General features: G+C 39.2%; 1 protein-coding gene across 1 annotated transcript; it reads left to right on the forward strand.

Annotated features, from left to right (window-relative positions):
- Window positions 1–15: 15 nt before the first annotated feature.
- Window positions 16–10,722, forward strand: apeh2 (acylaminoacyl-peptide hydrolase 2). Its single transcript, XM_086159627.1, has 22 exons — window positions 16–54; window positions 388–502; window positions 1,769–1,904; window positions 2,094–2,169; window positions 2,262–2,337; window positions 2,619–2,728; window positions 3,137–3,271; window positions 3,427–3,518; window positions 3,838–3,875; window positions 4,430–4,551; window positions 4,657–4,717; window positions 4,983–5,077; window positions 5,177–5,228; window positions 5,923–6,026; window positions 6,283–6,415; window positions 6,539–6,622; window positions 6,736–6,816; window positions 8,993–9,081; window positions 9,275–9,468; window positions 9,576–9,678; window positions 10,076–10,182; window positions 10,280–10,722. Exons 1-22 carry the CDS (start codon window positions 16–18, stop codon window positions 10,377–10,379), a joined length of 2,142 nt encoding a protein of 713 aa, XP_086015753.1. The 3' UTR covers window positions 10,380–10,722.
- The last annotated feature ends 6,152 nt before the right edge of the window (window positions 10,723–16,874 follow it).

Here is a 16,874-nt window from a genome sequence, read left to right on the forward strand (position 1 = left end):
ATAAACTTACCGTAAATGGTATCGTCCATCCACAAGTTCAACATGGAGGCGATGGTATGGTTGATCATTGTTTATTGTCGATAAAAGGAGGCGACAACTCATTCAAGTAGTAATTTAGACTTATTTACGCAAGAATCTGAGGCGATTATAAAATACAGTTCTGTTTTTTTAATCGTCATAGCTGCTTTAATGGGCAAACGGCTTCGTGTTAGTGCTGTTACCTGATGTGTGTTTTCCGAACGGATAGGACTGTGATTGAACGTCAGGTGTGTGTGTGTGTGTGTGTGTGTGTGTGTGTGTGTGTGTGTGTGTGTGTGTGTGTGTGTGTGTGTGTGTGTGTGTGTGTGTGTGTGTGTGTGTGTGTGTGTGTGTGTGTGTGTTCAACAGAGTGACCAAAGGGTCGGCGGGGTCTACTCAGGGCTCAGCAGCCTCCCCGCGCCTCTATCAGCTGAGGTCAGAGAAGAAGTCCTGTCAGACAACAGGCTCTTGATCGTGACCGCAGGTGAACTGCTGGCTTTGCATGCAAATACGTTTTCATTACTTTGGTAGTTAAATTTAAGTTTTTTTTGTTTTTCCCACAAAAAAAAAAAAAAAAAAAAAAATGAAATCATGTTTTTCCGGGTCCTATTAATTCTTTTCATTGGAACACTGATTATGTGATTGACTTTTGATTTCTACTTTAAACATTGCTAAAATAATAAACTTGGCAACATGCACAAACTGTGTTTGTGTATATTGTATGTAGGCTCAGTAAACTCACTAAGAATATGCACACTGAAACGAGCTTGAATTTTTTTTCCTGCTACAAACGACACATCTTTGAAGTGATTTGGTTAATTTGTGTGAACAAGTTATGTCTGGGTCACTATTTGAGTACGGTGTCAAAGACAATTATGCCTTATGGCCATTTGAACTCATAATTAACAAATGGATACCATTTCCAAGTTTTAGAGCAGGTTGCGTGTCTGCCATAAATGTAATGAAGCATAAAATAATGTATGACTTGTATCCACATTAAAGTGTTTTGCTTTTTTTTTGTTTTGAAAGAATTTTGACCCTAACTGAACTCGCAAAATTAGACTTAGACTAGATTTTCTTTTTTCGTATTTCAAGTCTATTACTTATGCTTTCCAAGCACACAATATAATATGTACAGAGAATATGTTCGCACTAGCTAATTGCAGGTGTATGTTAGATTTTAATTCAGCAGCAACAACAACAACAAAAACCCCTTTTGCTCTTTGTTATGGTATTCAGCCAAAGAGATTTGGTGTCAACAGGTGATTAGTGCCAACAATAAGTTTGACTTAAGGGTTTAAAGGGTTACAGAGTCCACCCATCTGATTCTCTCAGATATTTCCATCCAAACTGACTACTGTTTATTGGATTATGTAGTGTGACAGACAGACTCTTCACACTACCAATTCCAATTGATTTAAGTTTAATGCAGTGGGATCTTTGAAGTTTTTATACCATATCTCGATAAGTCTCACGACTTCAACTTCAATTTATAGGTGATTAGACAAAAGATTCATCAATATTGAAAAATAATCAACTGTGAATAAATAATACACAACTATTTCATTTAAAATATGATCATCAAAAGAGAATTATAGACAAACAAGTCTATTTAGTGCTCTGTTCAGAATTGTTCTGCATTTGTAATTACCCCTTAAGGGAATTCCTTTTACTGTTACTACACCAAGTTTTTATTAAAAAAAAGATAACTGAGCTGGACATGCTTAAACCCTTCTTTATTTGCACGTAGGATGGAGTCAGACTGATCTGGTCCGAGGTTCCAGACTATGCTACTCTCAGCAGTGGATTCTGATCGCAGATACCAACAATCACAAGAGCATCAAGGCAGTCCACCCTCCAGGACCCTGCGTACCTGTGTCCGGAGAGTGAGCGCACATTGCAGAACAAATTTCAAGATCTGAACAAAAACTGCCTGGAGTAAACCCCCAAATTATAGATTAACATCTGCTGGTTCTCTTCTGACCAAACTCAGTCAGCAGTTAAATTCAAATTCTTTTACTCTTTGTGGCAAGATGGAAAACAGTCTGAAGTTTTAATTTGCTTCTTCTCTGAAGATTACTGAGCGAAGTATCTCCCACAAGAGGTCTTAGGGCTGTTGTCAGGGATACAGTTGGTCAGCATCTCCTGGAGGTAAGAAAATCATATCGTAATGTTGCTTAAGATTCATTTCCGGACATTTTTCCAGACTGTTTTTTTCTTAAGTTATGTCGACTGTTGTTTAGATTTGGGATCATTGTGGCCTCAGGAAATGCCTCAACCTGACTGCCCTCAACAAACATGGCCGAGTTTATGATAATGGTAAGATGGGATTTAGATGTTATTACTTACCTTTCTGCCTCATAACACAGAAAAAGGAAACTAGTCTTAAGATGCATTTCCTTCTTGGCTATATCATTCATATATATCCCTGAAACATGTACTTTTAAAATGACCTCTTTCCAATATTACATTCTGCGGGTATATTATTATGTTGTATGGCAATTAGAAGAAGAGTTCCTGTGTGGGTAGTACCGTTCATATATTATTGTGTGTGCATGTCTTTATATATACACTTTACATGTATATGTCTTTGTTTTTAGCCCAGTTTGGTGGTCTGTCATGGTCCGAGTGTGAGAATAAAATTCTATATGTGGCAGAGAAGAGCAGGAACACCGCAGGCACTAATGATGGTGAAACTGCACAACCAATGGTAACACGCAGACACTCACACACAGACACCCACACACTCATAGATAAACTGGTCAGTAAGTATTTGGACAGTTCCTTTTTTTGTAATTTTGCATCTTAACATCACAGTAACTAATATGAAAAAATATATTGTCTGTCTGTCTGCAAACATGTTTATACATATATATATATATGTTTATGTTTACATACATGTAACAACAAAATATTTATATTACAGCTAAGGCTAATCATAAAAGGTCTTGGAAAAGCCCTGCTAACTAAAGGATGGGCTTAAGGTATAATTTGTCATGGCATGTGAAATGACTCAGTGAAAACTCTTAAGAAATGCTGGTCTGACTGTCTGTGACACTGAAATTGTTTTCATGTCACAAACATTCAAATTACAATATACATTTTTTGGTCCAAACAGGACAAAAGCTTGTATTCCGAGGATTGGGGCGAGGCTCTTACAAATAAGAGCACTCCAGTGATCTGTGTGGTAGATCTGCACAGCAGCGTGGTCAGCGTGTTGCAGGGGATTCCTCCTGATGTCTCACCTGGACAGGTTCAAATGATTTCATAGCACTCTTGACTTATTTTTAGTATACACTAGAACTAAGTGCCACAATTTGCATTACATTTTGATTGCACTGCAGGTAACGAATAACAAGACAATATCATTGTGGGTTGTTTCTGTGTGTTTATGTTGATTTTCTTCAGGCTCTTTGGGCTCCTGGCAGTCACTCAGTGTTTTTTGTGGGCTGGTACCATGAACCTTTCAGACTAGGACTCAAGTTCTGCTCCAACCGCAGGTGTTAAAGCTCTGTCATTTTCTGTAGTTGTACTTGATAAAATAATCTAAAAAAAAAAAAAAGCAACACATTTTTTCTTACATGTTTGAAAATAAACTTTTCATGTTATTGCACAAATATTCAATGTTTTTTTTAAGTTGTGCCAATCAATCAGCAATTTCTTAAAACTGGAAGTGCACAATCTCATGAATGAATAATCCATGAAGACAAGAATAGGTTGATTGATTTAATTGGGCATATCATTTAAGTCAACCTTCCTTGTTGGAATCAATACATTTTCAGTTCATTTTGTTAACAGTGCATTTCATCTCTTTCTCAGATCTGCATTATTCAAGCTTGACATGGCTGGACACTGTGGTGAGCATGTCTTTAAGTCCATTTTGCGCTCATCCATTAACCCTTGAATCCCCTGTAGGGTTTTAACATAGTTTACGTATAATCCAATAGTGATATCATGGTATCAACAAACTTATATTATCTTAATCCACCTATGGTTCACTGCCAAAAATCTGTTCTGTTTTTAGATATTATTTAAAAAAACAGTATTGTGAAGTTTTATTGCATCGAATGAGGAACGTTTGGTTCAAAGAGGACCACTCTAACCATCTGAAACTCACTGGCCCTTGGGGGCTTGATCACCTGAAAATGTATGAATGATTACAAATAAATGATTCAGAAAGATGATATTGTTTTTGTCATGCAAAGGTCTAGATATGAAGATTGTACATTGTATTTTATTGTATTTTATAAACCATGAACTGTGGATTTAGACTTTCACAAACTTTTGAACCGAAAATAATTAAATGACTCCGAAGGGGATTTTTCATATATAAGAAGCTATTCTAATGTATCGGTTGAAAGGGTTTTTTTTAATATTTTGAAACACTTTGCTTCCTATCTATGTCAATCAGAGTGTCTATCAGGGGACAACCTGGCTGTATCCAGTCCCCGGCTAAGTCCTGATGGCTCGACACTGGTTTATCTGCAGGGCCAAGTGTTTGGCCCTCACAACCAGTGCCTTTGTCTGCAGCAGGTATTGTGTGTGTGTGTGTGCGTGCGTGCGTGCGTGCATGCGTGCGTGCGTGCGTGCGTGCGTGCGTGCGTGTTTTTTTATTAATACTGGTTTGTCATCCTACAGTTGGACCTGAGAACTATGGTGACATCCACAGTGTTAGATGTGGTCAACAGACAACAGACTGGTAGGTTTTATTACAATTTCTGAAAGACTACTTATATGCTTATCTTTCTTTCTTTCATTCATTGTGACCTATTTAAGATGTTGTCTATTAATCCTGTAACTAGAGTTCATTAAAGGTCTATTTCCAAGAGCATTAAAGTAGAAAAGTCATAAAACATGAAAATCACAGACAAGCAGGATGACCCACTTTGTCAGACTAAAATACAAAAAGGAAGATAAGTGACAGCTTAGTGTTAAACTATAAGAGAAATTTGTCTGTGTCTCAGACCAGTTTGCAGGTATATATGAAGCCCTGCCCTCCCGCTGTTGGTCTGCGGACAGTCAGACGATTGTGTTCAGTAGTGCTTGCACAAACTGGAAGGTAAAGCACATTAAATTCAAAGAGTCTTTTTTTTTTCAGTTTGTGATATGGAATGATTTATGGATTGACTAAGTTTTCATCTTTTTCTCTTTCTATAAGGATATCTTTATGGTCAACAGAAAATCAAAGAAAGTTCACTCCCTCTCTGATAGTAAGAGCCCCCTCCCCGACACCTCTTCTGCCTGCTTCCGCCTCCACCGTCTCCTTTTCGGCTTCTGCATCCTCATCTGTTCCCTGCTGCCCTCCTTCCACACCCGTCCCTCCAACTCCCCTGTCCCCTCTTCTTCTAACTCCCCCTTCTTTCTTCCCTACACCTCTGTTCCTCTTCCACCATGTGTGATCCCCACTTCCTCCTGATCCTGCTCCCCCTCCAATACCACCTCCTCCTTTACCCTCTCCCCTTCATCATATGAATCACAAGAAAGACCTTGAAGGTATAGCTCTACTGACAGATTTGATCTCTTCTACTGGGAAATATCAAAATAATAATTTCAACAATGAAGATGACACAAAATACTGTATAGGACCAAAGTATCTTGTAGACTATCATATCATAGTGCCAACTGTGTGTGTGTGTGTGTTTGTGTGTGTTTGTGTGTGTTTGTGTGTGTGTGTGTGTGTGTGTGTGTGTGTGTGTGTGTGTGTGTGTGTGTGTGTGTGTGTGTGTGTGTGTGTGTGTGTGTGTGTGTATGAACGCGGTGTAGTATACCCCCCCTTTTTTTAAAACTCTGCTATTTTTTCTTTGTCATCTACATCCACAGTGGAATATTGAAGTGTCATTTAATATACTGTGTCCCAAAGTTCCATCTTCCTTTCTCAGTTGTAATCGGCCTTTCATTTTCTAGGTCTCTCTGATTCTTCTAAGGTTTATGGCAGCTGGAAGCTACTGACGTTGCAAAAAGACCTGATGGTTGTGTCCTGCTCCAGCCCAAACAAACCTCCCACTCTGGTCAGAATACTCAAACACACCCACTTCTATAGTATTTGCTGCCTCGCTGACAAGATCAGTAAAAACTAAATCAAAATTTTGGTTCTACTGCTTAAATCTTGCTCAAAGTTTGACAAATCAAAGCTGTATTGCAGTGCGGTAAAACTAGCGGATTGCTGTAATGGATTGCTCAGAGATATCAAACTACAAAAGCAATTAACATTGTTAAGGACCGTCTAAATGTAACCAGTGTGTGCATGTGCGTTCTTGCATGCAGCGGGTGGGATTTCTCCCCTCCGCAGGAGAGGCTGTCATCTGGCGAACATTGCAGCTGCCTAACCTGACCTTTGATTTTGAGTGGACTATTCTAAAAATTCAACCTCAACCAGAGGAGGACAACATACACTACCGTGAGCATGTCTTACACCGTGGTTTGGAAATAATGGAGATATAAGTTGCCATCAGTTTAAAGTTTTCTTTCAAGACAAACTGATATTTCCTTCTTGATTACTTTTTTGTCTGTTTCTGTATAGCTGGATTAGACTTCGGAGCAATTCTGGTTAAACCTTCACATTCCCTCAATGATAAGATGTTGCCTCTTGTAGTTTTTATCCATGGTGGGTATTTTTTCTCTCAGACAATTCACTCAGTTATGTAATTTTTCCTGTAACATAAAACATACTATTAGATTTTTTTTATTGTTGTTAATTTATTGTGCGTTTTCCCCCAGGGGGCCCACACTCTCAGTTTGCTGCAGAATGGAACTGCACCACAGCTGGGCTGGCTTCTCTTGGCTTTGCTGTTCTCATGGGTAAGATACATTTGACTCTTCTTTCTGAGACACTAGTATACGACACCTCAAAGCACTGGCAAATTTCATTACTAAGAAATGTTTAAATGTATTGCTATCAAAGAAAAGTCAAGCAGGAATAATGAAAATATAGACAAGAAGCATAACTATTGGACGAGACTCAAGTTCAGGTGCAGTGCTCTGAGGTAGCTAAATACATAAGGAAAGAAAAAGTTGTCTTTTACACTTGTGAAATATTGGGAAATGTGGATGAATGAAGGCCCAGAGTCTTCAAGTAATTTTTTTTACTTTTTGTTTAATCGATTGGACAAGCAGTGTCCCATGCATTGACTCTAAAGGCTTTAATTACGCTTTCTTCTTCTGAATGCCTAGTTCTGATTCACTCCTTGTATCGATAGATGTTCAGACTTCCTACTTTGTAAGGAGGCCTTTAAGGATCTCTCCTTGTCCTCCATTTTGATCTCAGGGTTTTATCCGCAGTTAGAGTAAAGTTACTCTAATTAGAGTAATGGTCTCCACGTATAAAATGCTTTTACATATTGCTGTATCAAAGCGATTTATTCTGGATTGCATTAACACACACACACACACCTACACACTGATGTTCAAAGAGCTGCGATGCAAGGTGGTCCTTCTTCAAAGTCTCTCTAAACTCTTACTACACTTTTGAACAACCAAAGCTCCAGCATAGCGTTTGATGTAGCCAACCCATGTCTTGCACCGAAGTCAGGCAGGCCATTCCTCCCAGTCACCCCCTCGCTTTCCAGTTTCTCAATCGTTGCCCACATGAGCATTCCTTATGGAATCACCAAGTGGTGCACCATCCAGGGCACATTCCAGTGACTCCAAAAAGGCAGATTACTCTGGTTGATCCATAAATGCCGAGAAAAAAAGTCAGAGACCTCCTTCCCTCACAACTTAATCGCAATGGGATGACCCTCTCCTTGATTGGGGAAAAAGACCACATACTGGTGCTCAGCTGTGCGTTTGTGATCCACGCACCTTCCCAACTCATTTAACCCTGTACAACTTCACAAATGAATATTTTGGCTCCAGGTCCAATGATTAGACATAGAAAAGAGTCCAACTATTTCTAGCTGGAAACACTTCATGTCTCACACAATATCTGGGTCCTTCCCCAGCTGAGTGGTTAAATTCAATTTTCCATAAGCCAGTATTCCACACTGACAATTAGCATTTTTAGGTCTCCACCTTTTGTTTCTCCCCAAAGTACAGAGAACGTGACCTTGGTCTCTGGATGGTGAGCACACAGAGGGATGGCTCCATGATGTTTTTGGACTGTGCCATCCAAGTCCTGTGGCCTGTGGCCTGTGGCCTGGACACTCACTGACAAGCTCACCTTCAAGGCTTGGCTCCAGAAGGATGCCTTGGTCCCCCTAATCTAGGCGAGGTGCTTTGTTGGTTTTTGTAGTTGTCCATCATTAGGGTTCTTTAAACGGTTCTTGCCCTGGACCCACACCTTGGACCACTTTTCCTTGGGAAACCAGCCAAGGGGCTGATGACCACGTAAACATAGCTCTCAGGAGGAGAGTTCAAGTTCTTTTTAAATCACAATATTATTTTTCACGATAAAACATTCGGAGTTGGCTCTCAACACCATTTCAACTTTATCGCAAGAAATATGTTGTCTGAGCACAAATTTAATACATTTTGCAAAAACAAAATAATGGGATGAATCAACTTAAGCAAATCCTGCTAAATATCTGTACCCCCTTACATCTTCATGTAAGAATAAGTCGACTGTATTTTTTTTCCTTCAACTATGTGAAGAATATAAGATTTCTATTTTCCATTTCAGAAACATTTCTTCCTTTTCTCTCTTAATGTGTCATATCCCTTGTTACACCAAGTTTGTTACACAACTTTTGCAAGTCATGTCAAATTTAAAGTATCCAAATATACCGGTAGTCATTAAATGCAAAGGTATTTGTCATGATCCCAGTATATTTTGAAATGGGGCTCAAATGGGACTTCAACTCCTATGATTTCTAAATACTGGATTTGGCAAAGATGTGCAAGGATAGCATTGCTATATGAAAATAAGAAGTAGTGTTTGCAATTTAAATTCATTTGATCAAAGCCTTTTGCGCTCATTCCTGAAATTCTTTTCTATTTCCTCTTTTGACTGATCTGTTTTCCTTCTGTTTCTATCAAGTGAACTACCGTGGCTCCACAGGCTTTGGCCAGGACAGCATTTTGTCCCTCATTGGTCAAATTGGAAGCCAGGATGTAAAAGATGTGCAGGTAGAGACAGTTCCCTCTTTATCATTTTGCGCCATAGCAAGAGTTGCTCATTAATCTTGATTTAGAAACAAATGAAAATGTCAGGAGACAATTTGATGAACGAGATACAGGGACAAACAGGCCTGTAAAGCTCAGTTTCACCATTAAAATGCCATGAGGAATGATTTGTTCTGACTCTCTTGTCTTCACCCAGAGGGCTGTGCTCACGGCACTGAGCTATGATGTGACCCTTGACCCTAAACGTTTGGCTGTTATCGGAGGCTCCCATGGTGGTTTTCTGTCTTGTCATCTGGTTGGTCAGTACCCAGAGTTCTACAAGGCATGTGCAGCAAGGAACCCTGTCATTAATGCTGCAACCTTGTTGGGAACTAGTGATATAGTGGACTGGTGAGGGGCACTTAAAACCACTACAAATCTTACATGCACACACGCATACATTTGCTCCACCATCACAAGACACTGTTGAGAAACTCCTTTTGGTTCTCTGCCTACAGGCGTTACTCCAGTGTGGGGTTGCAGTACTCCTACAATCAGATACCTACCGCGGAGGCTCTGGTTGCCATGCTGGAGAAGTCACCCATCACATATGCTGCTCAGGTGACAAACATAGGCATCATAGATTTTAGCCTTAACTTATTCTATATGCTTTTCACAAAACTGATTTCTTAGCTAGACTTGAAAATGTCAGAAATTTCACACCACATGACAGACTTGATTGTCAGTGCTTGTTTTAGCTACAATGTATCCATCAGATGTTTCTCCTCAAATGCAACTTGGAAAATGTGTGCGTAAATTATTGATTTGACCACAAATGACATTAATCTAATGTTGGATAAGAGAGTCTATGGACACTTTTTGGCAATAAATAAATAAATAAACAAACAAACAAACAAACAAATAAATAAATAAATAAATAAACAAATAAATAAATAAAATGTTTTCTAAAACAGGAGGTAACCATTCTGTGCCTGCAACAAAAACTTGTTTTGTTTAGATCAAGGCTCCAGTGTTGCTCATGCTGGGAGCCAGAGACCGCAGAGTGTCTCCTCACCAGGGTCTGGAGCTCTATAAAGCCCTGAAGAGCAGAGCTTCACCTGTCAGGTAGGACACAGGATGGAGTCACAATCTCTCACATCTGTCATCAGACTGTTGATGTAGGCTGGTTTTCATCTGCAATCATATTACTTTGTCTTTCCAGGTTGTTGTGGTTTCCAGAGGATGGACACTCTCTGTCCAGAGTGGACACACAAGCTGATTGCTTCCTCAACACAGCGCTGTGGCTGCTACGGCATATCTGAACACACACTGCCTCATGTCATCTTCAGATGAGACTTTATTCGCAATTAAATTGTCCTTGCTAAACACAACAATACTGCTCTCTTTTAAAGTTTAAAAATGACAGTTAATGCATGTCATGGTCAACACAAATCCATACCAAAATCACTGCATGATTTTGAGGATGAGCATCACGTTTGTGTTTTACTATTTTACTGTGAATCCAATCACTTGACTTAAAGATAGTTTGACAAATTGAAGTATAAATGCAATGTGTTAATTTTTCAGCAGGGGGCAGCCTTCATCTGTGCAACCAGTTATTCCTTACTTAAATCATGTTGTCTGAAAAAAATAAAACTTCTAATTTTATCAGGTTTATGGCATTCATGCATGGGCATCCATGCATGGGTTTCATTCATTGGAAATGAGAGAGTAAAAAAAAAATCTCGGAAAATTCTGGGTTCCTAAAAATAAAAACACCCAAAACTCCAACAACTATAAATTTAAAAAGGCAAAATCTATACATAAAAGAGCAGGTCAAAATATTTTGCAGATAAGACATTTGTAAAAGAAAGCAACAAAACAAACAAACAAACAAACTAAACAACAGCAACCTAGAATAATAGCAAGAAAATACTTGAAATCATGGTAAAGATTGTATAAAAAACAAATTACCTGAAAAGAATTGAAATGAGAAACTTTTTGCAAGTTAACAACAAATGACTTGGAGTCTAACTTTGTATAAAATTACTGGAAAAAATTAACTTCAACAAACATTTGAAAAATTGACAACAGCTGTTTTTTGCTAAATTGTGTCTGGAAAAAGTCTTGGAAAATAATCTCTTGAAGACTGGGAGTCCTATTCTGTCAGTCTTAATGTTTTAGATTAAGTGCATAATTGAATGAGAAGCTGCTTTTCTTAGGAGGCTGATGTTGTCAGAGCTGCTGAAAGAGAGACCATAAAGTTTCAGAGTCCACATGTCCTAATATGAAAAAAAGATTAAATGACCAAACTACTGACATTAGAAGTGCAGATGTTTGTTTGAGGGATAATATTCCACAACGCAGCTTCAGTTTTGTCAGTAAGGTGGTGGCTTCACATGGACCCGATAACAGCCTCGAATGATTACACACACCCCTTCCCTTCCCAGACGACACAAGTGAATTAGATGCCCCTGAGCTGAAAAAGAAATCAAGAGATGCAAACTGTGAAAGGGTTTGAGATGTGACACCGTGGAGGTTGATCTCTTCCAGAAGTTTCTATTCATTAGATGTCACTGTGTAGCTCCAGACATGGTGGCTGTGTTAATTGTCCACTTCTCTAGCACTTTGCTTTATGGCCTTGGCTACAGCTGCTGTCTGATGAAGTCACTAGATGTGGGTGTTGGATGAGGTCATCAGTTTGGGCAACAGGAGTGGGGGGCCGGGAGGCCGACGGGAAGAGATGGAGATTCTGAGAGAGATTATACCAATGAGGAGGAAGCGAAAGGAAGACAGTCAGACAGAGTGTTGGAGGCAATGAATGAGATTGACAGAGGGAGAAGTTCACTGCACCCCTCCATGGTATTCTGATGTGTGGGCGCAGAGATGAAGCATTGTTAAAAGTTGGAGACAGAGGAAGACTCATGCTCATGCTGCACGAATGTAGGAGGCAGACAGACAAAGGAAGGAAAGAGTGTGTTTTCTGCCATTGGACAAAGGGCCTTTTGGAATTGGTTTGTTCTGGTGTTTCCCCTTCTTGATCGCCTTCAGAAAATTGAGCATAGCAGGGGATGAAGGGAAAGAGCTGTTTAGAAAAGGTGAGGTTGACATTTTGGCCTGGCAGTGGTGCTGGATACTTGCGCCTGCGGCTGGCAATTGAAAAGCCAAGAGTGATCGTTTTGTGTCAAAGTGTAAGCAGTGTTCCACTGAAACAATCAGAACCCCAACGGCCCTGCTGGAACCCCTTGGATGCCAAAGTATGCCATATTCATTTTTAGTTTGTATTGATCACATTTGCTCATTTACTTGTTCACTCACAAGTTTACAGATGTTTATTTGCTCCTGCAGTAAGTAATATTTTAGTAGTTTATTAAGTAGTGAATTGAGTAAAGCAACCACAGGCACTGTGAGGCCCCTTGGAGGTCCTGCAGAGACGGGACTGCACTGTCAGGGACAAAGATGGACCTGCAGTGCGCGTGAAGAGAGCACATGCTCGTGTTCTTGTATTTCCAGGTGATTGAAGATGGTTAAAGACTTGTACAAGTAACGGCAGTTAGGACTAGAAACGCTCAGGATGAATGGACCACTAAGAACAAGCACGAGTTTCGTGTCAGGTTGCAGTTTGTTTGTTTTTTGTACAACGAGAATTTGTCCTCTCGCGAGGACAGCAATGTGGTCACCTGTCACCCAGTGGAATTTAAGCCACCTCTTAGGCACGCATTTAATATCCTAAAAAGTAGCGAGTGAACGGGATTTGCGTGTAACACATTTCTTGGACATTGCCCTGCAGCGAGGAAGTCATGCTTGTGCTCCTTATTTCCAGATTAAAGAAATTATTTTAGACTTCTTCATGCCTGGATGCCCTCTCTTGCACCCAAGTGTGCACCAGCCTTCACCACACCTGTCATTGTGTCATGCAGGAGGCAAGGTCTCATACTCATCAGAGGTTTACTCCTTTTCCCTTAAGCCCTTGGCAATGAAATTGTTTTGTCAGTGATGTTGAAAAGACCAGTCAAAAGATGTGTTTGATTGACCTTTTAATTTCCGGGATCAGGTTGACTCAATAGGCTGAAAAACATCCAGTTTGAAGTGATTTTAACAGGCAGGACTTTAAACACAAGAAGTACAACTGACGCACAGAAGCCTCAGCTAATTATTAACATGAAGTATTGTTTTTTAAACTAACCGAAAAAAGAAAGTACCTGGTCAGGAGTGTTTTTTTTAAGTATATTTAAAAAAAAACAACAGTTTTTTATATCAACATTAACTCTTGACTTTTAAGAGTTCAACAGATGCAGCCAAAGCTTGCTCTACTTTTGTGTTAACTAGTTACTTGCTACTGGATTCTTGTAAGTAATACAATGGTGAATACTCGGCTGGAGAGAAAATTATATTTCATCTCAATCAGATGAACAACAGTTAAAGTGAAGGGCTCATAACCACTTGAGAAAAAGATGTAGCTTTTGTTGTCTTCATGTGCCGAGAATATGATGAGTTGCATAATAGGAGTCCCAAAGATTAAAGAAAAAAAAAGGAAAATTTATATGACTGGAAGTGGATGAAATTGCAGTTACGTGGGCATTTTTCTGGATATAGAGCCATTCACAGTTTCATTTCCTGGTTAGCAGAGGTGATTTCACAAGGCAAATAAATCAAGGACTGTATTAAGTATCCTTTCACACTTTGCAATGGCAGTTGGACCCCTCTCATCCACACCAGTGAGCCATGATATTCACCTGTGGCCACTGGGTATGTGCTAAGACATTACAAGTTCACGTGAGAGTTTTTGAGAAGTGTGATGAGGATTAGGGGGAACGGGCAGAATGCAAAATCTCACAGTTCAATAAAACTGTTGCCCAGCTTATCCTCATTGTATTTTCCCTTGATCCCTGTCCTTTGGACTCTCTTCCTGCCCTTGGTCATTGTAATTTTCTTTTACTCCCCTGTTTAGCCACAATGCTTGGTTTGGGTGTGTACACAGTGCCTATTCACAAGCCTGTGAACTCAGCTTTTAATGGGGAAAGCAGCATTTTACCATTGGTCATGTGATTCACCCTCTAACAGTTAAAGGTTGTTTGGACAGTTGGGCCTCACTCAGGGAAGGATAGGAGGTGCTTATGTCAATGTTGCATGTCCTGAACTTTTGCTTTCTCTTTTTTTGGTCATTCGTCCTATTCTCTCTGTTCTTTTATTTATTCTTTTTTTTTCCTCAACCCAGTCTTTTATTTTCAGTCTTTTGCCCCTGTATTCTTATTAAATACGGATGAGTCAAAACAGAACGGTTGGTTTATCACGGGATTCACAGGGTTTTACAGTGCAGCTGGTTGGGAGCAGGGCAGCTTTGGTTGTGCGGTGGTAACAGCTGGGGATTTGTATCATGGCAGGTGGAGAGCATTAGTGATGGAAAAGTTGGGGATCTTTGGCTTTGATTATAGGTCTGTTGAGATGTGTCTTCAAAAGTGTTTGTTGATATTTTGGATGTGATCATGTTGGGCAAAAGGACATCATCAATAATAGTATAGTGTAACCAATGGTTTAAAGAATGATAGTTCTGTTGAAAGGATTTGGCAGTTTGTCAGTGATGGGAATTACTGGATATCAGGTGCACTGTTCTGCAAAATGCATTCACTTTGGTAGGGTTTATATGCAATAACCTGATTCCTGGAGGCCATATTTCTGGGGCTGCAAGAGTACAGCAGGGTTCTCTGATGACTGACGAGTGTCAGGTCATCCTATATCATGAACAATCTCTGCTTGCTATGTGTTTGCTACTTGTCACAAATAGCATTTAGATAATTATTTTTTGTTTATATATTTTTTGTTGAGTTCAATCATCTAACACACTTCAACTATGGTGTTTACTTTAAGTATTAAGTATATTCAAACTGTATTTCATTAAAGGTACATATGAGTTGTGATCTCATGATATAATTATTAAGGGAAGATTTCATGACGGGCAAAAACATAATTTTTGGTTGTAGGACATTCTCTAGTAACATAAGAAGTAACAATTCAAACTGTTTCATTTAGGAAAGTTAGCTTCCAATGCCTTCGACCACTGTGCCAACAGTATGAGTGTATGACTCAGAAATAGGGTATATTTTAACATGTATCACTATTTTGAAAATAATCTCTTACCATACTGGTTTTGCCTAATAGTACATCTTTCACTGATATAAAATAAAAAAAGTACAAATGTACAGTGGAAAAATCCCACACAGTGATTTTTTTTGTGTTTTAATGTGTGTTAAGGTAATTAAATATGTTTTTTTTTAATTTTTTATATATACATATTTTTCATGTTGTTTTTTTTTATATATATTTGAGTTGATTGAACACCTCAGCCAAGGCCATTATAGTAAATTAAAAAGCTGCTCCAACATTAGCTGGGTTCTTCTCTTCCCCTTGCAACTCCCTTCTTCCTAGGACTTTTTTCTGTGATCCTGTCCATAGACTTGGCATACCCTCCCTCGTGGAGGCAACAATGATTATTGTTACTACTGCCTGCTCATGAAAGTAAATTAAGGTATTGTTGATTGATCTACAGCATTCAGCAGATACTGGGAATTTTTTTGTTCCTCCTCTCGATTTTTAGCGGTGAGAGCCATCTGAACTCCGTCACACACAAATCTCTTCCATCTCTCCTCCTCCCTCCATTTGGCTGGCTTCCATGTTTCCTTTGTCACATTTATCTAGCTCCCTATTCCCATGCTATTTCCAAAGCTACTTTTGTATCATTGCCATGCAGGATAATATGGGCGACACACTTCATGGCTGCCATTTACACTTTAAAGCTTTGTGCATCTTATCAGAACTTACACTAATGGATGAAAAGGCAGCTGCAAAGTCTGTGCTACTGACACTGTGATATGGCTTGCCCTCATTATTATTGTTTATTTATTGTCATGGTTACTGCTGATGCAAGTGCTTAAACAATATGTGACAATCAGTGTATGTCTGTTCGTTCCTCCACAATGCTCCTTTACCTTGGGTGGAGGATTTCAAAGGGTCATTATATTGCTGAAATGAAAACATGACTGGATGATGGAGGGCTGAAAGAGCAACTAATGATTTTAAAAATATTTTGGTTGGTCGCATGTCCCAAATTATACATGTAGTCAATTTCCTCTAAAGAAACTACAGCCAAAAGTAGGGAAAAGCTGGCACCTTTTAGCCCACTTAAAATTTTACTCGACCAAATATGCAGTACAACTAAACAGTTTCTAAAGTCAAAGCAATATATTGTTAAGCATTTCATGGGTTTTAGCACCATTTCTGGCATAAATGTGTGTATTCAGATTTTAGAGCACTAGATGAATGGTCATTATAAGTGAATGTATGCTTATTATCATAAATGCATATGATCATGAATGGATATCATAACTGAGCTTGACTTGTTCAAGAACAACTGTACTACATACACTACTACTCTGATATCACAGAAGTATTGCCTTCAATATCATCAATATTGTGAACTCAAATTTCATGACTTTTCCTTTACTTAACAATGATGAAGACCAGCCCTGTGTAGGGCAGTGATACGTCCTACGCAGCCCTAGTTTCAAACAAAGAGTATTTCATTGGAGATGGTTCATTAAATGCAAAATTTCTCCACATGTGACATCTGGCCTATAAGACTTTATTGTAGCTGGCTGAAAATAAAGGGGGGGGGGGGGGGGTTCATTTCATTCTATAACTTCAACACACACAATCTTCAGTGAGAAACATTCAAGATGGCTTGGCTTTAATTGGAAAGCAAATCTTAGTAGAGTGATGCATGAGAAATTATGAAAGTTGTCATCGCCTATCTGCTGCAT

This window comes from Fistularia commersonii, chromosome 14 (genome assembly GCF_037954325.1).
Source record: "Fistularia commersonii isolate RoL2024-O1a breed Wild chromosome 14, RoL_Fcom_v1.0, whole genome shotgun sequence".
NCBI lineage: Eukaryota > Metazoa > Chordata > Actinopteri > Syngnathiformes > Fistulariidae > Fistularia > Fistularia commersonii.

Coding starts and splice junctions, on each gene's coding strand:
- apeh2 (XM_086159627.1), top strand. CDS start 16: ATGGTATCGTCCATCCACAAGTTCAACATGGAGGCGATG. Junction 2,170..2,261: donor TTGGTCAGCATCTCCTGGAG/GTAAGAAAATCA, acceptor ACTGTTGTTTAG/ATTTGGGATCATTGTGGCCT. Junction 9,679..10,075: donor CCATCACATATGCTGCTCAG/GTGACAAACATA, acceptor TGTTTTGTTTAG/ATCAAGGCTCCAGTGTTGCT.